Below are 25,285 nucleotides of genomic sequence, written 5' to 3' on the forward strand. Positions count from 1 at the left end.
TTTGCCTCATACCATTCCCCCATTCTCTCTCTCTAGCCCCAGATCATGTGGTACTCCCCCAATTTTTTTCCTCATATGCAGAAAATGATACTTGCATTACATCAAAATAGAGCATAGATTAGTGGTATTATTTAGTGAAGTATTTATTATCATGTTTTATATAATTATGATAAAAACACAACTATTAAATACTGAGTTTATGTAAGGTTTTAAACTAAACTATTTTTAGTTTTTTAATGAGAAACTTAAATTTGCTTTTCTAACTATACTTTCATAGTGGATTTTATACACAAAATGGCTACACATACTTCCTGGCCCAAATTTATGATTAAAATAATAAGTGTTTGTGACAGTGTCTACTAAATAGTGTTATTCAACTGCATATAAAATTTCATAAAAAAATTTGGAGATTTTTATAGTCATTCGATGTCTATAATAGTTGAGATTATACTTGAAAAAGCTAACAACTCTTCCTATTCTTGAAAAACAATGTTACAACTTGCATAATGAAAATGTCTTGTATTTAATCAAATTTTTCATATGAGAATGTCAAACTAATCATGAAGCTCCAATTTAGAAGCCATACATTGTTAGATTCATACTTTGTCTGAACACTAACAAATCAGCCCAGACCCTAAGAAACATCTCATATATAGAAAGACAGAGATCTGTGGCTCCTACCTAGAGCTACAGCCTCTCCCACCCTTTACCAGTCATACTTAAGCCACCTGGAACATGACCTCTTCTCTAGGTCCACAGGTTCCTAACCCAGGGCACACCCTGCTAAAGTGGCAATTTCCTGATGAAGCAGATATATGGGTGATGAACAAATCTTTGGCTATCCTCAATACAATGATAGCTCATGACAGATATCATCCGTCATACTTGCCATCTTTGGTGATCTCAAAATACATCATGAGACATAGTCCAGTTATAAGTTCATGAAGTCCTAAGTGAAATCACTCATGACCACTGAGACTGTCCTGAAGAATCTGGAGATTTGGAAGTTTTAGGGAATCCATATATTGCTGCATATCAGTGTATTCTAGCACATGGGTTAGGAATCTGAAATAAGATATTGCCCCTTCAATAATATGCTGAACTGAAGCTTTTCATTCCTTAACACAATGGAATGAATAATAGTAGCTACAAGTCACAGAGAGGGATACTTTTGGTAATGTTGGAGAAAAATTTGGAGTGGTTTTAGGGAACACAGACAAGTGCAGGTCATTATAGCTCAAGCTTCAAAATTAGGAGTCCAGTTTGATTCTAAATCCTAGTGGCAAAATGATCAAATGGTTTTAGTGCCTCAATTCCCTACCCATGTTAATATTTAACGCACACTACACATTTGTAAGTGTACTTTATTCAGTGCTATTTGTTCTCAAAACTTACTTCTCAAAACCCCCATTTGTTTCATTTTTTGTTGGTTCATATTATTATAACATTATGATTCATTTTGACATAATTACAAAAGCATAGAAAACAATTGACTCTAACTCAGTCCCTTTCACCCTCCTCTCTTCTCTCCTCCTGTTCCCTTTCCTCTACTCTACTGATCATTCTGTTATTTAATTTTTTTTTAATAACATCTTGTGGACATACATAATGGTGATATTCACTTTAGTATATTTATATATGTAGATAGAAAAGTTAGGTCAGATTCATTCCACTGTTTTTCCCTTACCCTGTTCCTCTTCCCTCCCCATCAATTGCCTTCCTCTGCTGCACTAATTTTTCTTCTATTTTAATGGAACCCTGCACCCCCATTTCTTTTCTCTCTCTCTCTCTCTCTCTCTCTCTCTCTCTCTGTTCTTTATTTTGAACTAACTTCCACATATCAGAGACAACATTTGACCTTTGAATTTCTGGGTCTGCCTTATTTCGCTTAGCATGATAGTCTCCAGTTCTATCCAATGATGTCATTCTGCTTTATGACTAATTTCCATTATGTATACATACCACATTTTCTTAGGTTGGTTCCATAGCTTGGGTATTGTGAATTGTGCTGCTATAAACATTGATGTGACTATATCCCTATGGTATGCTGATTTTAAATCTTTTGGATATATACCAAAGAGTGGGATAGTTGGATCATATAGTGGTTCCATTCCGAGTTTTTTGTAGAATCTTCATACTGCTTTCCACTAATCACAGTCCCACCAATGTATGAGAGTACACTTTTCCCCACATCCTCACCAATATTTATTGTTATGTGTATTCTTGATAATTGCCATTCTAAGATGAAATCTCACTGTAGTTTTAATTTGCATTTCTCTAATTGCTAGTGATGTTGAACATTTTTTCATGTATTTGTTGAACATTCACATTTCATCTTCTGTAAAGGGTATGTTCAGTTCCTTTGTCCATTTATTAATTGGGTTTTTAGGTTTTGGTGTTAAGTTTTTTTGAGTTCTTCATATACTGTGGATATTAATGTTCTATTGAGGAGCAAATGGCAAAGATCTCCCATTCTGTAAGCTCTCTCTTCACATTACTTCCTTTGCTGTGCAGAAGCTTTTTAATTTGATGCCATCCTGTTTACTGGTTTTTGGTTTTATTTCTTACACTTTATGGGCATTATTAAGGAAGTTGGTTCCTGTGTCAACATGTTGGAGTGTGGGTCTACATTTTCTTCTAGCAGTTGCAGTTGTTTTGGTCTAATTTCTAGATCTTTGATCTACTTTGAGTTGATTTTTTTGTGCAGGATGAGGGGTCAACTGTCATTCTTCTACAAATAGATTTCTAGTTTTCCCAGCACCATTTGTTTAAATGGCTATCTTTTCTCCAACATGTTTTTGTCATGTTTGTCTAGTATCAGACAACTCTATGTGAGTTTGTCTCTCTTTCTTCTATTCTATTCTATTGGTCTTCATGTCTGCTTTGGTGCTGTTTTTATTATTATAGCTCTGTAGTATAACTTGAGATCTGGTATTGTGATGCCTCCAGCATCACCCTTTTTGCTTAGTATTGCTTTGGCTATTTTGAGTCTCTTACTTTTCCAAATAAATTTTAGTACTTCTTTTTCTAGTCCTGTGAAGAATGTCATTGGTATTTTAATGGGAATTGCATTGAATCTGTATTCTTTCGGTAGTATGACCATTTTTTCGGTAGTATGACCAATATTAATTCTGCCTATCCAAGAATATGGGAGGTCTTCCTCTTGTCTAATGTATTCTTCAATTTCTTTCTTCAATGTTCTATAGTTTTCACTGTAGAAGTCCTTCACCTCCTTTGTTAATTTCCAGGTTTCCAGGTTTTGCTTTTCTTTGTTTTGTTTTAGGTTATTGTTAATGAGATAGTTTTCCTAATTTCTTTTTCAGCAGATTCATTATAGGAGCATAGAAAAGCAACTGATTTATGAATGTTATGTTCCTATAGGACTAGAAGAAAAGTGATTGATTTATGTATGTTGATCTTATATCCTGCTACTTTATTAAATTTGTCAACTCTAGAAGCCTTCTGGTGAAGTTTTTTCCATCTTCTAAATACAGGATTATGTCATTAGCAGAGATAAGTTGACCTCTTCTTTTCCTATTTGTATCCCTTTAATTTCCTTCATTTGCCTGATGGCTCTAGCTTAAGGTTCAAGGACTATGTTGAATAGGAGTGGTGAGAGTGGGCATCCTTAAGAGCCCTTTATACCTTTAAAAATAGAGGACCAGGGAATTTTAGATTATGTAGAAGGAAATGAGAGGGAGGGGGTATGAAAAATGGTGGAATGAGACAGACATCATTACCTAAGTGCATATATGATTACATGAATGGTATGAATCTACATCCTGTACAACCACAGAAATGAAATGATGTACCCCATTTGTGTACAATGAATCAAAATGCAGTCTGTAAAAATTAAAAGATGAATTAAAAAAAATAGAGGACCTCAAAGAGTATTTTCTGAGGGTTATGTGTATCAATGTTTACTGTATTAGAAAATGAAACCAAGGAATGTTTTTAGATAGTAATTCATTTAAAATGACAATAATAAACGTACCACCTGCTGGAATACATTACATATTCAGTAAAAATAAAAAAATTTCTAATTAAATTTAGTGAGAAGTTTAGTTTTATATTTTTTAAAAAATCACTTTAATATCAAGACCAATAAAAGACAATTGGATTTCCCCATATACTTCTGCACTGAATCTCCTGTGGTGTTATGTTAACATTCAACTTTTGTGAAACTCCTGAGAGAAAACAAAAAAGACAAATATCAACTTAGTGGCAAATTAGTTTTGATCTCAGATTTCCTGAAAATGTCCTGGGGAGGACCAGAGATCCCGTAAGCACAAATCGAGAATCAGCTCACTTATACTGATTTATTATATGGGTACAATTTATCCTATGGGTGTTGGAGGAATAATGGTGATAAAGTTCCTAAACAGCACTGATTTGTATTTGGAAAGTGAGATATTCAAGATGCTTTCTGAAGGGGTCCCTGTAGTGTTTTTTAGAATGGGACAGCATTTAAGCTAAAGCTGTTTTCTCTCTGATGTACACTTTTGGTTTTAAGAATCTCTTGACTTTTTCAAACATCTAAACAAAATTAGTCACTCCCCAAAGGCACCGATTACTGAATTAAATAAGCATACCTTTATTAACTGAACTTTATTCAGGAAAGTCAGATAAAAATCATTCCCAATGTAATGTCTCTCTTAAGATATCACAATAAAAAAATAAGTTACAAAACTGAAGTTTAAAAAAAAAAGTTTTTCAAAATATTTTTCATGACTTATTTTTAATTGGTAAATGAATATTGAATATATTTAAGGTATACAATATGAGGCTTTAAAATATGTATACAATGTGGACTGGCTAAATTAGCATACGCATTACTTCATTTTAGTGTGTATGGTGAGAATAATTAAAATCTAGTCTCAGCAGTTTTCAAGTATATAATACATTGTTGTTAACTATAGTCACCATGTTGTATGACAGATCTTTTAAACTTGTTTCTCGTGTCTAACTGAAATTTTGTATTCTTTGACCAACATCTCCTGCCAGTCCTCCATCCTCTTCCAGCCTCTGGTGACCACCATCCTACTCTCAACTTACATGAGATCAACTTTTTGGATTCCACATATGTGTGAGATCCTGGCAGTACTTGTCTTTTTGGCTTTTTTTTACCAAACATAATGTCCTCCAGGACCATCCAGGTCTTCACAAATGAGAAAATATCCTTCTTTTTAAAGGCATAATTTCATTCTACTGTGTATACGGACTGTATTCTTATCCATTCATCTGCTGATGGACATTTAGGTTGATTCTACCTACAACTTAGCTATTACAAATAGTGCTGCAACAAACATGGGAATTGAGTTATCTTCTTGACATGCTGATTTCATTTTCTTTGACTATGTACCCAGTAGTAGGATTGCTGAATCATATGGTAGTATTTGAGTGTGAGTGTGTGTGTGTGTGTGTGTGTGTGTGTGTGTGTGTGTAAGAACTCCATGCTATTTTTCCAAATGGTTGACTAATTTACATTTCCATTCAGTGTATAAGGTGTATAAGGGTTCCCTTTTTTCAGGTCTTCTCCAACACTTGTTATCTTTCATTTTGATGATAGCCATCCTAAAAGGTGTGAGGTGATATTTCATTGAAATATTAGTTTATGTTTCCCTGATGATCAGGGACGTTTAAATTTTGATATACTTATTGACCATTTGTTTTCTTTTAAGAAATGTTAATTAGAGTCCTTTACTCATTTTGGAGGGATATTGGGGATTGAACCCAAGAGAGCTTTACCACTGAGCTACATCTCCAGTCCTTTTTTTATTATTAATTTTTATTTTGAGACAGAATCTTTCTAAATTGCTGAGGCAGGTCTCAAATTTGCAATCCTCCTGCCCAGTGACCAGCCCTTGAGTCACTGGGATTACAGGAGTACATCACTGTATCTTGCTTTTGCCTATTTTTTAATTGAGTTATTTGCTTTCTTCATATGGGGTTGAGTTCTTTATATATTTTGAACATTAATCCCTCATTAGATGCATGATTTGCCAATTGTTTTTTCTATTCCATAGACAAAAGTATCATTGTATTTTCTTCCTTTGCTGTGTTCAGGAGTTATCCCAAAAACTATTGCCCTAAAACATTTAAAACGCAAGTCCAATATGTGTTTAAAGAATATTTTAAAAGCATGTACTTATGTAACCAATTCCTGGTTGCAATACAATCCAAAAATAAAAATTTACACTCCAAGCTCATACTGAAATAGAGATGCCCAAATCCTAAACAACATATTAACAAATAATGTGATCTCAGAAACAGTATGACAAAAACAAGACACAAATACAGATATGTATAATTCCATTCACATAAAGTTGAAAAATGGACTAACCTATACTATTTTATTTATAATGAAATAAGAGGCGATAAAGCTATAAAGAAAAGGAAGGCAATTATCATAAAGGTCGGAATAAAGGTAACTTCAGTGGGTGGGGATTTGTTAGTAGGGAGGATTTCTTGAATGCCAGCAACATTTGTTTAGACCTGTGGCCTCATAAAGTAAGTTGGGGACTATTCTACATTTTTCTAATCTCTGGAAGAGTTAGTATAGATTTGAATTCATCACTTTTTTGAATATTTAATAGAATCATTCATTAAAGTCATCTGGGCTTGAACTTTTCTATACAGAAAAACGTTAGGCAACTGGTTCAATTCATTTAACTGTTATAAGATTATTCAATTATAGCATTATTTAGGTGACATGATGTCATTATACTTTTAATGAATTTTCCATTTTAGCTAAATTTTGGCATAAAAATGCTTATCACATTCCATCCACATGTGCTACTTTGAGAGGCTTTGACTTACATTACATAAATACTAGGAAGACACTGAAACATTTTATAGCCTAAAAACAATGACAGGATCAGATTTTCTACTTTTAGAAAAATTACTGGCATTAGTGTAGAAGGTGGACTGGCGAGAGTGAAAAACAGAGACCACCCAGTGAGACAGCACAATAATCTAAAGGAGAGAAGATATGAACATAGAAAATAGAGTCATCAAAAGTTTCACTATGAAATTTAAAGAGAATGCGCTTTGACCTCAGAATGCCCCCCAATGTGAAAACTGAATTATTGTTTACATAGCATAAAAATTTATTGGACTCCCTTAAGATATTTCATAGACAAATACAATTAAAATTAGTTTCCTCTTGAAAATCATACACACAAAAAATCCCTTTTATTATAACCCAAGGGAATTATAAAGGTTTTTATAGACTCTTCATCTTCCTTTTCTAGAAAAGAATACTAGTCTTTTATGACCAGGGGTGGGGGTGGAAACAATCAGTTAAGGTTAAAACCCTATTGTAGTGAAAAATTAAGAATCCTGACCTAACCAGTCTAAGAAAATGTCACTAAGGCTTATTGCAAAAGGGTAGCTTGGTATAAAAAAAGCATAAAGAATTGAGTTCCTATCCCCTTCCACTTTCCACCCCATTCTGCTGCCCAAATACCCTCAGCTAAAGAGTGACCAGTTCTTTGATCTTTTCCCTTTTAAAACAACCAAATAGCTCTAATTTTTCCTTCTTTGTCTAATTTTCCTTCTTATAACAAGGGTTTTATTTCTACATTGGTAGTTGAGTTGGGTATTTATTAAGAAGACTTAAAATTAAGAAGATAATTTAATATCTTACAATTTTAATGTTTTCCAAAGTCTAAATTTAAATAATTTCATGGATATCCTGACTTCTTCCCATAATCAAAATATTTCTTTAGTAATAGAGGGTCTAAGTATATGGTCAGAGTAAATTAACTCCTGCCTCAAAGTCTCTGAGAAAATAAATTGCTTAAGAAGATTAGAGTCATTTTCTTTACTTAGAGGTATTTCTGAAAATCCACACTGAAATTACACAAGATTAACTCCATTAACACTATTTCCCATTCTTGAAACCAGTAGATATTTAGAAAGCAGCATTCAGACTGAATAGTTCAAAGCATATTTTAAGAAGATCTCAAACTTCTTAGAAATGTGAATACAAGTATCATTTAAAGATTAGAGTAGGGTGCTGAGAGGTCAAGCAACATATAGTGAGCCATGAAATATGAAGATGTTGCTTCTTTTTCTCTTTGTCATTTAGTCTGCACATTATATTTGCAAGTGGTATTTCAAATCAAATGAAAACTTGTAGAATATAGCACTGTGAATCCCTCAAAACCAGGGCTATTATCTTGTTTTTGTTTTTCCCATTGCAGATCATAGAGTGCCTTTAATTTAGGGTTATTCAAGTATTTGTGGATTATTATGGTCATATTTGGCACTGCTAAGTAGCCATTAAAAAATGTAAAGCAGAGGGTTTAGAAAACTAGATTAAAATAGTTCCATAAGACATCAGCTATCACTAAGATAGACTCTACTAGAAATGTGAAAGAAAAATCCCTAATATAGGCACTAAATTTTAAACTACAGTACTTATATAAGCTGTCATTGGCACTATTAAAAGATATAATGAACAGATTCATCTCCCTGGCAATATATGTTGGCATGGACTACCAGAACCTTTCTGAACAAATACAATCATAATCCATCAATTCCTTTACCTTCTATTCTCTGAACCTTAAGTAGTTTTCAAGATTTTTAATTGCAGAATTAATACCCAATCATATTCTTGTTTTAAAATTTAGTCAGGCAGAGTGGCGCATGCCTATAATCCCAGCTACTCGGGATGCTAAGGAAAGAAGGTGGCAGGTTCAAAGCCAGCCTCAACAACTTAGTGAGGACCTAACCAATTTAGAAAGACCCTGTCTCAAAATTTAAAAGTTAAAAGGGTTGGGGATATGGCTTAGTGATGAAGTGCCTTCATTCTCCGGTACCAAAAAAATATAAATAAAATTCAAACATTTCAGAAATAAGTGGAGGAAAAAATGTCCCATTTTGCTACCTTCTATACATTCCTCCAATTTCTTTTCCAACCTTTCATTAATGCAAGAAAATTTTGCATTTAGTTATGCAGGGTTATGCAAGGTTTCATGCTCTTTTTGGTCTCTGAATGGTTGTTTCCAGAGAGAAAATTTTGGGAAACACTGACCTAGATAGTTCTTAAAGATCCTAACTTCAATGAACTGCTGAATCTCTAGATTTAGAGATAGTCATTTCTACTTATTAAAAAAAAAAAAAAGCCTATTCTGAAAGTGAATTTTAATTACTTTATGCCAAGACACATCAGTTCTCAAAGGAAAGGTTATTAAGAATTGTATAAGACATTATAGAAAAGTAATATTAACTTTAAAAACACTTCCTGAAATTTATTGCATTTTACTAGGTGCCACACTATTCTCATTGTTTCATAGGATTTTCTAAAATGAATTCCTTATCAGTAAAATTTTAAGATATGGCATAGGTGATCATTAGTACTTTGATTCATAGTATCTTGAATTTGTATACTTTCATAATTTGTTTGATATAACACTACCTGCTACTGACAAAACAAAAACTAATGTTATTTCACATCTGAGCACAGTTCGATAGATAAATTCAATGGGTTACTAAAGTAACCAAAGCAGTGGTGGAGCCTGTGTGTGAGTTCAAGGATTCTCAACTATACCAGTATTCATTAAACTTTAATCATTCACATATTACTGTCACAAACTACTGCTATATTTTCACTATTATTTACTGAATACTTTTCAACTGATTCTTCCTTTTAAAAATTAAATTTAGTTTTAAAGGAAATACAGCATTATCACATAGAATAGACTCCAAAATTGTTTGCCATAAATACATATTAAGTGGAAAAATACATTCAATAAAACAAAACAATCTTATTAAATTCTAGTTAGATATTGCTGCCTGCTGATATTCCTGAGCATAAGATCCTAGCTATTTCTACTAAAAAAGAAAATCAGCAAGCACTACTAACATATGTAAATTAGTATCAATCAGCTTTAAGCGAAAAGATTGATGAGAGGACTAAGAGAAAATTCAGCAACTTCCTCACTATGCTTTTTCAATAATATTTTACATTGGACTAGGCACCATTTAAAATAACTTCCTAGGACCTATAATGGTTTTGCATTTCACTACAGTATAAATCCCAAAATATTTTGCAAAATATTTCAAAAAGATTTGGAAATTTCTTGAAGGATCTCTTTTACTTCTATTTTAGTCAGGAATCTCAAAAGGAATCTTGTTTCTCTCAAGACACACTCCAATATGCCTATTAACTAATGGCAGGCAATATCAAGCTGGCAGAAATGAACTTATGTAAAAATTCTTATCTTCAGAAGGTAAATGTTGGGTATATAAAATAGTATTGATCTAGGAAGCATAATCAAATTGAACTATACACTATCTTATTTGACCTTAAATAGGTCAGCAAACCACTCAGATATGTTTCTAATCTACAAAAAAGAGGGGAGGGGGATGCTACCTCCCCATGGGGTGGGTATATGGATAAAATTAAATAAACTGGCACAACAGATATTCAACACATGACAGTTGGGGCAAAAGTTACATGTAACCTTTAGTTTATTAAAACTGACAGGTGTTTTTATCTTGATAAAAAGAACTCAAAATTGTTTCCCTGTACTCATCTGCAAGAACTCATTCAGTTTCAAATACAACCTTGAAAATTAAAACTAAACCAAAGGTCATGCTTATGAAGATCTGAAATACTCTAGAGAAAATTTAAAAACCTGGATGACTGGTCATCAGTTGGTTCAAAGTACAATAATACAGCCCCAAAACTGAAAGAAAGAAAATTATCAAGGCAAATATTACTGGCATATAAAATGACTTCCCACATGAATAATATCTGAACATATTTTATAGTGGCTTGAAATAAACTAAGAGATCCTTTCTTCCTTCATGTATGGCTGAAGTATTTACTAAATAAATAAATAAATAAAATATCTAAAATTACAGTGCCATCTAGAGGCAAAGTAAGAGGGCAAATTTTATTCCTTTCATATTTTTCTAATAGCTACTCAACATTTACAAGAAAAGCAGGATTTTAGTAATTTATATAACTCATTTACTAATTACATTTATAGGATATATCTTATGAAATAAAGTTAAAACACTTTTTCTAATAAAAAATTTTACTACCTAAAGATCATCACTTCATTCTCAATAAACATTCAAACTCTGCAGGAAATTTTTTAAAAAACCAATGGTACTGTAATACCCAATTTTTTTTTGTTTTGAGATTTATTGCCAAATTATATAATGCCAAAACAGTAACTTCTTAGTATTTAAAAGAAATCAAACACTCCATCATCTTAAAAGAACATTTTCTTTTCTTTTTTCTCTTCCAAGCTTGCACCTGAAGACATTTTTTAATAATAACTTAAATGGTAGGCATTTCTTAAAGCTACTTTACATATTAATGTATTAGTTAATATTCAAAAATCCTCACATAAATCCTATGCAGTAATGTCTATATTAACATACCTATTATAAATGTTGAAACTAAAGCTCAGAAGCTTAAGTAACTTGCCCAAAGCTATAATTAGCAGAACCAGGGTTCAAACTGGGAGAGTTTGTCTCCAAAATTTGTGCTTTTAATCACGATGTCAACATGCCTTTCATTTGTAAAACTGAATTCAGTACCTTACTGCATTTGTTTAACACCCACGTTTTGTTTTTAGGGGGCAACATTTTCTAATGTTACTAAATTCTTCATCATCATTTTTTAAAATTTTTGTTTTGAAGTTGTAGGTGGACAGTATGCCTTTATTTTATTTGCTTATTTTTGTATTCGGTGCTAAGGATAGAACCCAGTGCCTCACACCTGGTAGGCAAATACTCTGCCACTGAACCCCAGCCCCAGCCCACCATTTTTAATAACTACATGTTTGCCATTAACTTGGTATATTTCATTTAACTTACATTGGTTATTTAATGCGGTCTTTGAAATTATTTCTAATTTCTTTTACTGTAAAAATGCTGCAACAAGCAAATTTTGCATTGCATGGTTTTTTTTTCCTTTTTCTGAATTTTATTTTCTTATGCTAACTCTCCCTAAATGGTTACACTGACAAGTAGATAAAAGTGTCTTGTTATTGATATATAATGATCCACACTGCTTCTTAGACTTCATCATGATATACTGTAATGAAAGGATGCGCAGAGTTTCTCTTTTCAAATACGTATCAGTCACCCTTCTCCCCCTCAAACACAATTTAACTGATATAAAATCATTAAGTGGGACAGTGAAACCAACAAACATTAAGTTTTTCACATGGGCAAAATGTTTTCTTCTAGCAACAGAAAAAGTAGGAATAATCGTCTTATTTATCACTTATAAAAATGATATTGTCTTGATTCTCAAAAAGAGTCAATAGCATATTCAAAGTCATTGGTAAATTATCATAGCTGGATCTGAGCAGAGCTCTGACTCTAAAGTCTGTGTTTTAGATAATAACCCAAAAAGTTAGGGGTCAATATACACTGAGATATAAAAATTATATGAAAATGTTTATTTCAAGTTATATCAAAGATTATTTCCTAAAGGAGTAATAACTAGCCTGGGATAGCTATCATAAAGAGAGATAATATTTTCCTCATATGTAGTTATGGGTAATAATTTCAAAAACAGGAAAGGATGACATTACTTTTTTAAAAAATATTTTTAGCTGTAGATAGAGACAATACTTCTATTTTATTCAGTGCTGAGGATCGAACCCAGAACCTCACATGGGCTAGGCAAGCGCTCTACCACTGAGCTACAATCCCAACCCAGGATGACATTATTAATTAACAAAGTGCTTCATCTGTTTCTCTCCAAACATAAAGGATTTCATTGCAACCTAGGTTTACCTGCATTCTAAGCAAGGAGCTAGAGAATACGAATACTATTTGACGAATTTTTTCTTAAGTGTTAGTTTGCAGTGGTATATGTTCTTAATAGATAAAAAAAATTGGAACTTTTATGACACAGAATAAAGTTCACTGAAACATGGTAAATAAAAAGAACACAGGCTGTCACATAGATCTTAAATTCAGACCCTGACACTTAATTGCCATACGTCCCCTGGAACTTAAAAGCATCAAATTCCAACTTCTCAATATGCTGTGAAAATTAAAGCAGACAACAATTACGAAGCTCCTAGCACATGATAGTGAAGAAATTTTAGCTCCCTTTCCTTCAAAGAGTGACACATACATGATTATATCAAGGGTTATTAGTTTTAAATGTTGTACTTCATTATTTCCCTCAGACAAACTGTTGCATAACATGAAGCATCGAGATCGAAAGAGATCAAAAGAGATAAAGTTGATTCATCAATGTGGGAACCTTCCATTTGGACATCATGATCTCCCATTAGTTGGTATGAGAGATTATGGGCATGTTTCAAAATCTGTCTATAGCATCCTGGTACGTTCAGTTTCAGAGGAGGTACTTTAAACCTACATGTTTGTAGTCCATCTCTACTAAGTATTTCATGGTACCACTGTCCTACTTGATTCCTTGGGTACTGAATATTGTATCCAAGTACTGGAAGAACCACCTGTGAATGAGAAAGAAAAAAAAATACATGAAACAGCCTTCAGAAAGATGTACAAATGATCATATTTTACTTTTATTACTGGGATCTACAGCTATAAAAACAGTTCAAGGTGTGTGTGTGTGTGTGTATGTATGTGTGTGTGTGTATACACACATACACATATACATGTTACAGTCAGCCTACAACCACAATATTTTTAATGCTGCCAAGTAAAGAAAAAATCTAAAATCAAGGACTCATAATAACTAAGGAAGTCAGTAATCAACTTGTTTAGTTATATTTAATTAACCAATAAAAACTAAATCTCTATGAAATCATGCAATTCCAAAGTCATATTATTTCTGTAACACAGAATGGCCTCTGTTGCTCAATCATAACAGCTATTCTGAGAGACAATTTTAAATTCCTTTTATTTATAAACAAGAAAGCAAACGAGTCACAGCAAAAATGTTTAATTTCTCAAATACTTATGAATAAACACTGCATTTTGTGGGGCTTCCCTCCTCTGCCAATAACTTCTAGACAGGTTGCTTGAATAGTACCAGAAGGTAATTATGAAAAGGAGTAAGGTTTTAAAAAAATCAAATATCACACAGCATGAATGAATTTTAAATTCATTATGCTAAGTGAAAGAAGCAAGATGTGATTCCATTTATATGACATTCTTTCAAAAGCAAAATCATTTGACATAAAATAAGTCAGTGGTTGCCAGGGGCTGGAGTGGGTGTTAACTATGAAAGTACATGGAGGTTGGGTGCAGTGGCCAGTGCCTATAAGCCCAACGGCTCAGGAGGCTGAGGCAGGAGGATCACAAGTTCAAAGCCAGCCTCAACAACTTAGTGAGGCCCTAAGCAACTGAGTGAGACTCTGTATTTTAAAAAAGTGCTGGGGATGTGGCTCAGTGGGTAAGCACCCCTGGGTTCAATCGCCAGTACCAAAAAAAAAAAAAAAAAGAAAAAAAGTACATGGGGAAGTTTGGGAAGGGATGAAAGTATTCTTTATATTGATTTTTATGACAGTCATATGAATGTATATGTTTATTAAAGCATGTAGAACTGTAAAGTAAGTGAATTTATACATTAATTATAACAATTTAAAAGTTCTTAAATGTTTCTCTAAAGCAGGGAGAACTGATCAACATTCTGTCTTTAGGGAACAAGGTTTACACTTAAATCTTAGTGACTGTTTTTTAAGCAAATTTACCTGATGTATTGCATATATACTAGCTGACGCTTCTTCTTCTGTTACCAGATGAACCTATTTAAAAAAAAAAAAATGATGAAAATATGAGTGATTCCCAAATGTTAAATGCGGGGGCGCCTAGCACATAAAACTCATGCCAGGGAAGTGTGCCTGGCGCATAAAGACCCATGCCAGAGGTTGGTAATCTTCCTCTGGAGGATGATAGCAAGGACTCGTCATAAGTTGGGTGCTGCCAAGGCCTTCCCTGGAAGACGATAGCAAGGACTCGTCGTAAGTTGAGTAAAGCTGGAGCCCCTTCCTCAGAGTGTTAATCTCTCTTCCTTTTTTGTTTTTCACCAGAACTCACAATATTACGCGGATTAATCATGTTTAATAAAGTTCTTCGGTTGAAGGATGATGGGAACACAAACAGTTCATATGAGTTAACTCAATTCCAGTAAAATAAAGTTCATTTGTTTACACAAAGCACTAATATTCCTATAGGGAATGGTGGACATTCTGAAGCAATATGTCTTGTGATGTTTTTGTTAACTTTTACAAGACTCCCAGACATCTAGTTGCATATAAGTGATTCTCTTAGCTTCAGTGATCAACATATTTATTACATCTGGTTTCTTCTGCAAAGTAATGAGCCTCCCACAGAAATACATTATATTTAGTTCAAAAGAAAAGTTTTAGTTCTTTTAGATGAAGATTTTTACTCTAAAGACAATAACTTGGTTCTTAATAGTATAATATGATTTAACATAGCATAGACATGTAATTATAGTCATGAAAAATTAATAACAAATTACTAGAAGTTATAATTAGTCTTAGCAGTAAGAGATCAAATAAGAAGTTAAACTTCAAAGAAAAACAAGTGGTATACATCAACTTGCTTTTGTAAGTTTCGAGTCAAGGATAGTTCATTGTGGGGAAATGTCGAGTAAGATGAATGTGCCAGGTGGCGCTAATTGGCTAACTGTGCAGACCTAACTTCTGTTATCTATTGATAAACTTCTAAGAACTTTCTTCTTCATATGAAGTCATAAATATTTTTAGTGAAAAGTGTAAGGGTATAAAAACTGTAAGAAGAATTCAATAAACTTGTCAGCAACCTAACACTGACCTGAGTCTGTGTGGTTGCTGTCCATCGCCGACGCTGCGCCGCCTAATCTTTTGGGGCTTTTACATTTCAGGCCATCAAGGACCCCTGGACTCTGCTGCTAGGGCTGGTCCCCGGCAGTTAAAATTACCTCAAATTTCTCTAACTCTATTGTGTATAATTTAATTCTCACACCTAATATGCATACAGTTGAACAAGATCTTTTCATAATTTGTCTCTGGAGACATAGACTACATAAAAATTAGAATAATTTTTCCTGCTCTAACTGCTAATAACTAAAGTTGGAAAATGAGAATAATGGGTTAATCTGAAGCAACTTTCACCTTAGTAACCAACAATCTTTTCCTGATTTATAAGGTATTCTTTATTATGGTGAATCAAAAGTCTACATCTGTAAAACCAACCCCTCTAATGCCACCGAACTCTGAACCCAACAAATATCATAATACTCTATGCAGGTGTGGTGTTTGTCAACATTTGTTTCATAGAATAGTGAGAGGTGTCATAGGTAGGAAAAAAAATATGTGCATGATAAATTAAGTTTGAAAAATGTTGCTCTCAACATTTAATATATAGTATACATTATATATCATATAATATAGTGTTTATGTCCCAAGTCTACTTACCCAGCCCTTTTTTGTATTTTATTTAGAGACAGGGTCTCACTGAGTTGCTTAGGGCCTTGCTAAGTTGCTAAAGCTGGCTTTGAACTTGCAACTCTTCCATACGATTCTGATTTCTCTTCTATATAAAAGCTCAAGTATAAAGGCAGCTACCATCTTTCCACAAGGATTAAAAGCATTCTGATATTTCTAAAGCATTCATCATACAATATGGTGTCTATACCCCAAGTCTATTTGCTTTCCCCTCAATTTTCCCTACTCATCAGGAATGCCCCTTCTCTTTTTCTCATTTTATTTTGTTCAATTATCGGTAAACAGCCCCTTTTAACAACTACACTCAGAAATGGCTATAAAGTTCTATTGCCCAGATGTGATCTGACCAAAATACAAGAGGCAGACAAATGACATTGGAACTATGATCTTTCTTGCATTGATACTTCCAGTTTTTCGTCTTCCAGAGAGTCACAGACAAGTATAATCTGTCTTTCACAGATCCACAGGCATACTAAGTAACAACATAGATACAGCTGTTAATCTAGTAACCAATCAAAAGAGGAAATGAGATTAGTTCCCTACAATTTTTAATTACAGATACACAATACGGCATGCCCAATATACTACTTGCTAGTAATCTTATTCCTTTTCCTCTTCATATTTTAGTTTGTACCTTGTAAGTCCTGCCTTTTCTTTTCTCAGTGCTAATAAAATATAAACAATAAGACTTGAAATATATAAAGGTTCTTTTCTTTTTGTTAGCAAAACGAAATTCTGCAAGCTTTCCTTTTCCTGCAGTTCCAAAAAAGGAAGAGTAGATACAAATCTGATCACAAAATTATCCTTGGCAAATGTTATTTTGAACAATGAAGTCTTATAAAACATGCATTTAAGGGATTTCTACTATACCTAATGAAAGTAATCCTTAACATCTAAAATCTGAATTAGAAAAGACTAACTTACTAAATAATGTGCTACCCAGGTAATATTTAAGTGGATCAGCTTTCTCAATTTTTTTTATGATTTTTAATTATTTATTAGAAGATTACTGACATATCTTTGCCCACATGATATAACCACAAAACCTACAAAACTGCTAAATTTCTTTTTCCACAGTTTGAGAGTCTGTCTCAATCGAATGACCATTCTCAGTAATATGTGATCACTTTCTTACCTCAATATTCATAAACCATCCATTTAATAAACAGTGAAGCACACATCTGTTGTACAACCTTTACTCCCACTTTTCTGGTACTAGCACCCTCATTTTCCAAGGGACTTCCTCCCAGATCTCAGATATACATTTGGTGGCATGGTCCCAGGAACACAGACTTAGCTAGTCAGGTACTGTAGTCCACATTAATTGGTTTGGTCTGGACATGTGACCCAGGCCAGGCCATTCCTAGCCACTAAGATTCAATTCCATGGCTCTTGTTGACATTTTGGGGGAAAAAAAATCCCTCTTTCCTGCAGAAAAAATGAGTAGAGTTATGAGAAGTAAGCCTAGAGTTTCCAATAACCATCTTGCTGCCAAAAATATATGCCAGACTGGAAATGGATCTAATAGAAAGAAAAACAGAGCTGAAAGATGGGACAGGAAAAAAAAAGACAGATTATTCAGGATGTTGCTTAAGCCTCTGGATACAGCTGCACCTGAATCAATAATGGACTTTCAGTCATAAGGGTGAATAAATTCCTGGAGATTTTTCCTTAAATTAGTTTTACTTAAAACTAAAACGCATATCTAGAGTTCTGCCATTAACTTAGATAATGCTTCCTTTACGTAGAGTTCAAATCTATTTTTCCTTCATTTTTGAAAAACTGGGCCATGATCTAGCTCTGCATGCTGACCCCTTTTTTATCTTCATGTAGTAAAGCCCAATTTGGGTTAGGAGTCAAGCAGCAGGATCTTTCTAGTTCTGTTACTTGTGTGACTCTGATCTCAATTTTTATGTATAAAATGGGAGTCAAAAAACAGTCTCTAAAATTTTTTTCTCCTTTCAAATTTAATTGCTTGTAGGATGTAATATATGAAAGCATTGCTCAAATCCTTGCACTAATTTCTAAAACTTGTTTGGAAGACTGACGTAAGATAATGATGGAGAATAATCATTTATTCCTTTTTTATTACAATATTATAAAATAAACTTTCTCACATGATTTGTGGAATCCAGTTTCATAATTTAGTTGAGACCCACAGAGGTAAAAACACTACTTAGAGAAGAAATGAAAGGGTCACCTTTTATGATATACATGGTTATAATTTCATTAATGTAAATGTCATTAAAACATTGTTAAGAGGAAAAGGGCAGTTATGAATTTATATTTACATAAAATCACATTTATAGAAAAGAAACACATTATATATTCTGCATATCTTTATCATAAAACTCTATTTCTCCATGTTCTGACTTCTTGATTCTCAGTTGGTAACAGAGTAGAAGCAGATGAGTAAGACTAAGTAAAAATAAATATATAAAAAGTATGCTTAGTTTTAAAGTGTTTCCAATCAGGCGTTCTGAAAATGAATGTCCCTAGTATGATAATTAAATCTACTTGATGAAATACTTACTTTACTACTTGGGAAATGCTCATCAACATCTTCATCCAAACAGACCAAATCACCCTCCACTACTCTTGATCCATAGGTTTCAAGTCGATAAGATGCTGCCTCATTCCAAATTTTGCTGCTGTATGCATGAACATAGAATATGCGCATGGAATGGGGAAAAGAGAACCACGCCTGGATACAACCCTCCTCTGTCATGCCAAAGCGATGTAATGACTCCAGCAATGCTCTCTCTCGAACTTTGAATTCAGGCATCAATGAAAGTGTGCCTTTAGCATCCTCTGAAATGAAAAGCAAATCAGACAGTTATCTTTATTTAAAAGCCACTATGAAGGTCTTTCTTATGCTGTCTAAAAGGTCTTTCTTATGCTGTCTAAATGAGGCAATCAACATATACATGAAGATGACATTTTTCATTTGTTCTTTTTAGTTCTATATGATAGACAAGTACATACATATCATACACACATGGAATATAACTTCTCATTTTTGTGGTTGTACATGATGTGGAGCTACACTGGTCATATATTCATATATGAACATAGGAAAGTTATGTAGGATTCATTCTACTGTTTTTCCCATTCCCATCCCACCTCCCTTTCTCCCAACCCTCCCCTATGCCCTGCCCCCCATCCCAAACAGGTGAACCTCCACTCCTCTCTCCCCACCCCTATTGTGAGTCAGCATCCACATATCAGAGAGAACATTCAGCCTTTGGTTTGGGGATTGGCTTATTTCACCTAACATAATAGCCTCCAGTTCCAACCATTTGCCAGCAAATGCCATAATTTCAACCTTATTTATGGCTAAGTAATACTCCATTGTGTATACATACCACATTTCTTTATAATTTCATCTGTTGAAGGATACATAGGTTGATTCCATAGCTTACCTATTGGGAGTTGAGCTGCTATAAACATTGCTGTGGTTGTGTCACTAGAGTAGGCTAATTTTAAGTCCTTTTAGGAGTGGGATAATGGTCAAATGGTAGTTCCATTCCAAGTTTTCTAGGGAATCTTTACACTGCTTTCTAGAGTGGTTGCACCAATTTGCAGTCCCACCAGCAATGTATAAGAGTACCTTTTGTCCCTACATCCTCACCAACATTTATTGTTACTTGCATTCTTGATAATTGCCATTCTGACTGGAGTGAGATGAAATCTCAGTGTAGTCTTAATTTTCATTTCTCTAATTGCTAGTGATGTTGAACATTTTTTCATATATTTGGTGACCATTCATCTTTCTTCTGTGAAGCATCTGTTCAGTTCCTTTGCCCATTTATTAACTGGGGGTTTTTTTTGGTGTTAAGTTTTTGAGTTCTTTGTATATCCTGGAGATTAGTGCTCTATCTGCATGTGGTAAAGATTTTCTCCCATTCTGTAGGCTCTCTGTTTATGTTCTTGATTGTTTCCTTGCTGTGAAGAAGCTTTTTAGTTTGATACCATCCAATTTATTGATTCTAATTCTTATTTTACTTCTTGCACTTTAGGAGTCTTGTTGAGGAATTTGGTTCCTACACCAACATGATGGAAATTTGGGCCAATTGTTTTTAAGATGATTTTTAACACTATCAGGTAAACCTGGCTATCCTTAAAGACCTACAGCTTTTTTTTTTTTTGTATTGGCCTTGCTTTTGCTTTCCCTGCTAAAAACACCACCACCACCCAATATCAACACCCAACATCAACATCAGTAATGGCTTGCCAGCATTCCGTCATTTAGAATAGAGCTAAACTAACCTGAGGACTGCCAAAACAAACAGCAACAACAAATATCCCTAAGAATTAAATAAGTTGCTAAGTCAGTAGGAACTAAAGAATTTTAAAGAGTTATTATGGACATATACAAAGAATTTTTAGAGTAACAAAGGGTTGAGATCTGGATCCTTTAAGTACAATATTAGGCCTCACTAATGAGACACTTTTTAAAATGTAGATTATTGAGCAGTACTGCAAAGATGCTCATTCAGGTAGGGCCTTATAACAGACATTTTAATAAAGACACAAGGTGTTTCTTATGCACATTAAAGTTTAAGAAACACTGATATGAGGAAATTATCTTCACAGACACTATATCCACTGTAAAGTATAAAGGAATAAGTTACCTTGAAATGTCTTTATTATTACTTAGAATATTCATAAAGTCAGAAATGCTCATATTGCTTATATATCATGGTGTGGCACAAAAATATTTCTCTCCTGCAAGTATCTATATTAATATGTATATAATTTAAAATCATGAATAGAGATATTTGAAAACTGGTGTCCTTTATTTCAATGTAAGTGAAATTTAGTACATAGAGGTATGTTGATCAGGAATTTAAATGAACCTGAAATGGTATGATTGCTTTTGTTATTATTTAAGTATAAGAAATATTTATCCAGTATGGGGTATACGACAGCCACTATTTTAAGAGTATCATTTAAATCTCTTAACATCTTTTAGGTACTATTATTAGCTTAAATTTACAGACAAGAAAACTGAAACAATGGGGTCAAATCGCCTGCAGGAGATCATACAGGTGGAAAGCACTTAAGTGAAGAGTGATGCCCATGCCGTTTGACTGCAGCCTCACTCACAGCCACTTTTCTTCAGTGCAACCCATTAAGTGTTCTATGTGTACACAATCACATTAATCTAAAATTATGAAGACTGAGAACCAGAATGTATTGCAACTAGATCAAAAACAACACATGAAAGTACTGAATATCAAAAATGAACTTTTATTTAGATTATGTTTCAGTTCTTCTCTGGTTCTAAGGAATTACATTGCCATCAGTACCATTTAAAATTTGGACTCTTTTTTTCATGGCACCTTGTGGCTATGATCAGCTAATCCAAGATGAAGCTGAATATCTCCTTCCCAGCCACTGACTGCCAGAAACTCATTGAAGTGGACAATGAACGCAAACTTCATACTTTTTACGAGAAGCGTATGGACACAGAAGTTGCTGCTGATGCTTTGGGTGAAGAACGCAAGGGTTATGTGGTCTGAATCTGTGGCACAAAGGACAAACAAGGTTTCCCCATGAAGCAGTGTCTTGACCCATAGCTGTGTTCGCCGGCTGCTGAGTAGGGGGCATTTTTGTTATAGACCAAGGCAAACTGGAGAGACAAAGTGCGAATCTGTTTGAAGTTGCATTGTGGATGCCAATCTGAGCATTCTCAACTTGGTAGTTGTAAAAAAAGAAGAGAAGGCTATTCCTGGACTTCGGATACTACAGTACTTATGGATACTACTCGTCGACTGGGACCCAAAAGAGCTAGTAAAATCCATAAACTTTTCAGTCTCTCTAAGGAAGATGATGTCCAGCAATATGTTGTCAGAAAACCCTTAAACAAGGAAGGTAAAAAACCCAGGATGAAAGCACAAGAGAATCAGTCTCATTACTCCACACATTGTTCTGCAGCACAAGCACTGGTGTATTGCTCTGAAGAAACAGCATAGTAAGAAAAATAAGAAAGAAGCTGCAAAATATGCCAAACTTCTGGCCAAGAGAATGACAGAAGCCAAAGAAAAACACCAGGAACAGATTGTCAAGAGACATAAACTGTCCTGAGAGCTTCTATTTCTGAGTCCAAACAAAAATAAGAATTTTTAAGTGTAACAAAGAAATAAGATCAGACCTTCAAAAATAAATTAATTAATTAAATAAAATAAAATTTGGACCTCCTCTCTGCAGAGGGTTTCAGCCAAGGAAAATTAAGATACCATATTATGTTATGTATCAGTATGGCTACGTATGGGATACAGAAACTAACATACCAGTTTGAAGAAAATATTTCTTTGCTCTGTTTACAGGATCATCCAAGTCTTCTGGTGTAAAAAATAATTTTATGGCCTTCACCTTAAAGAAAATAAAGCAAACAAATATATATTAAATGAAAATCTCAAATTACATTAAAAAAAAATTCAAATTCTTGGACACCCTATTAGGATAGACATTTAATGAATGATATCTGATGCTGTAATTTTCTCGGTAGGCTTTCAAAAGCTAATAGTTAATGTTAAATGTAAAACTAAACCTTTTATACAAACTAATTTTATATGTAGGCTTAAAACGTTATAGACTGAGGGCTGGGGATATAGCTCAGTTGGTGTTGGGGGCTGTGCCATGTTGGCGCCTGGATGGCGCCTGATCACATCCGCAGCGAGGAGGTTAATGGACATAAGCACACTCAGGTGATTTTCTCCTCCACGCACACAATGTATGCACATGTGTTCTCGAGCACTAACTGCCTGCTCGGAGCATCTCGCCTAATCTTTGCATAAGAGGCCTGGCCCTGCTCGCCGCGTCCTGGAGGTGATATAAGCGTAGGCGGAGGGAGGCAGAGACACAGCAGCCATTAGAAGCAGCCAGAGGGAAAAACACGCTACGGCAGCCATTAGCAAAAGACACGCCACAGCAGCCATTAGCAAAAAAGCCAGAAGAAAGAACACAGCAGCGAGTAGGGGCAGGCGGAAGGCAGATTGCGGAACGGAGAACTGAGACGCTTCCCTAGGGCACCTTAGGTGGACGTACTTTAAGGCATAGCAAGTTTCTCTCTTAAGCAAAGTCTCTCTCTCTCTCCTCTCAAAGCAAGTAAACCTCATTTCCTCTATCCTCCATGAACAAGCAAGAAAGCAGTTCGATAAAGAGAAAGATAGAAGTGCCTCAGTTTCCACTCCACCCATAAGACCCGTGCAAGTTGTTGCTGCAGGCGGTGACAAATATCCACGGATTTTGGAACCGCAAAGAGCCAGCGACAAGTTGGAAGGCCCTGGGTTTAACCTTCAGCACCACAAAAAAAAAACAAAAAAATTATAGACTGGAAAAAGTGCCCCCTCCTCCAATCACTTCCATAATTCTACTTCCATCATTCTTTTCCTCAATGGAGATATGAACACAAGTATAAAATAATGACATGAATATTCAGTTTTTGACCAACACACACAACAAAATAGGGAAGGAAGCAAGTACAGGAAATGGCAAGCCAATTAATTTCATTTCATTTGTGTTCTCAATTCCCCAAATTTCTTTCTTTTTTAAAAAATATTTTTAGTTATAGATGGACACAATACCTTTATTTTATTTATTAATTTATTTTTATGTGGTGTTGTACCTCATATGTGCGAGGCAAGTGCTCTACCACTGAACTACAACCCCAGCCCTATTCCCTGAAGTTCATCTTAAAAATAATTGCCAAAATCCTAATGAAAAGATTCTCAATTTTAATGTTCTGTTTTAAATCCTAAATAGGATTAAATGATGTTTCTTTTTTAAAAAATGATGTCTACTCAGTTCCTATATTTTATCACTGTCTTCAGCACTGAGATTTATTTCTAGCATATATCTTAAGAGTAGAAGGAATCTTAAAATAGGTCATTCAACCCAATCTTACACTCAAGCTTCTTTTATAGTATTCAATCATTCAAAAAAATCAAAGTTCTTTTTTTTTTTTTTTTTTGATATGTGGAATCTAAACCACAATAAGAGGGTGGGGGAAGAAGAGAAGTTCAGTATATTAGACAAAGAGGAAGAGGAATGAAGGGAAGAGGAGGGGGAAAAGAATAGGAAAGACAGTGTAATGAATCTAACATAATTTTCCTATGGACATATATGAAAAAAACTAAGGGAATCCCATCATCATGTATATCCACAAGAATGGGGTCCTAATTAGAATAACATATAAATCTACATGTATAATTTTATCAGAACTGATTCTACTATCATGTATAACTAAAAAGAATCAATAAAAATTGTTTAAAAAGAATAAACTGGTAAATAGGAAAGCAAATATTAAAAAAAAGAAAACCAGAGCATTATTAGTTCAACTGAACTTTTGAACAATTATCTGCTATGGGTCTGACTTTCACAAAAGCTACGCTCTATTTCTCACAAAAATCTTGTGCTAAACATGTTATCTCTATTTTACAGATAAGAAAACTTAGGCTTAGGAAAGTTAAGTAGTTTCCCTATAGCAACACGTTTGACAAATGGTGGAACTTATGTAGAACAGATGCTGTATCTTGCAAACCCCAAACATCTCTTCTTTCATACAAGAAAATTTCATATATTTCCTAAGTTAATTTCCACTTCAGAATTTTCTAGACAGTTCGTTAAACATTTTTCATCAATGTGGCTTCTGGACCAACCTTAATGGTATCAGTTATTTCACAGTTGTTAAAGTCCCTCCTAAAATGTGAGGCCCAGAACTGAATACAAATTTACAGATGTGGTCTAAATATACAGCTCTTAGCCATACTTCCATATAAAAGATGATATTTAATGCACAGTGCTTCTCACAAGTTCTGCTGCTTTTTTCTTTCACTCAAAAATTAGAACAC

At 34.1% G+C, this 25,285-nt stretch overlaps 1 protein-coding gene and 1 pseudogene across 6 annotated transcripts in view; one reads left to right on the top strand and one right to left on the bottom strand.

Moving 5' to 3' along the window:
- Nucleotides 1-4,850: 4,850 nt before the first annotated feature.
- The window catches only part of LOC306660885 (pseudouridylate synthase PUS7L-like), a 37,866-nt gene continuing 17,431 nt past the window's right edge, over nt 4,851-25,285 (bottom strand). For all 5 annotated transcript variants that reach the window (XM_079139579.1, XM_079139575.1, XM_079139577.1 and 2 more), the window contains 4 exons: nt 22,724-22,805; nt 18,961-19,238; nt 14,667-14,720; nt 4,851-13,463 (listed from right to left, as the gene is read on the bottom strand). In XM_079139579.1, the coding sequence (XP_078995705.1) occupies nt 13,143-13,463; nt 14,667-14,720; nt 18,961-19,238; nt 22,724-22,805 (735 nt within the window). In that variant the 3' untranslated portion in view covers nt 4,851-13,142. The remainder of the gene's footprint in view (nt 13,464-14,666; nt 14,721-18,960; nt 19,239-22,723; nt 22,806-25,285) is intronic.
- Nucleotides 20,604-22,521, top strand: LOC306660912 (small ribosomal subunit protein eS6-like; annotated as a pseudogene). Its single transcript has one exon. The product of its transcript is annotated as a small ribosomal subunit protein eS6-like (transcript).

The sequence above is a fragment of the Sciurus vulgaris genome (genome assembly GCF_902686455.1).
Source record: "Sciurus vulgaris genome assembly, chromosome: 5".
Lineage (NCBI taxonomy): Eukaryota > Metazoa > Chordata > Mammalia > Rodentia > Sciuridae > Sciurus > Sciurus vulgaris.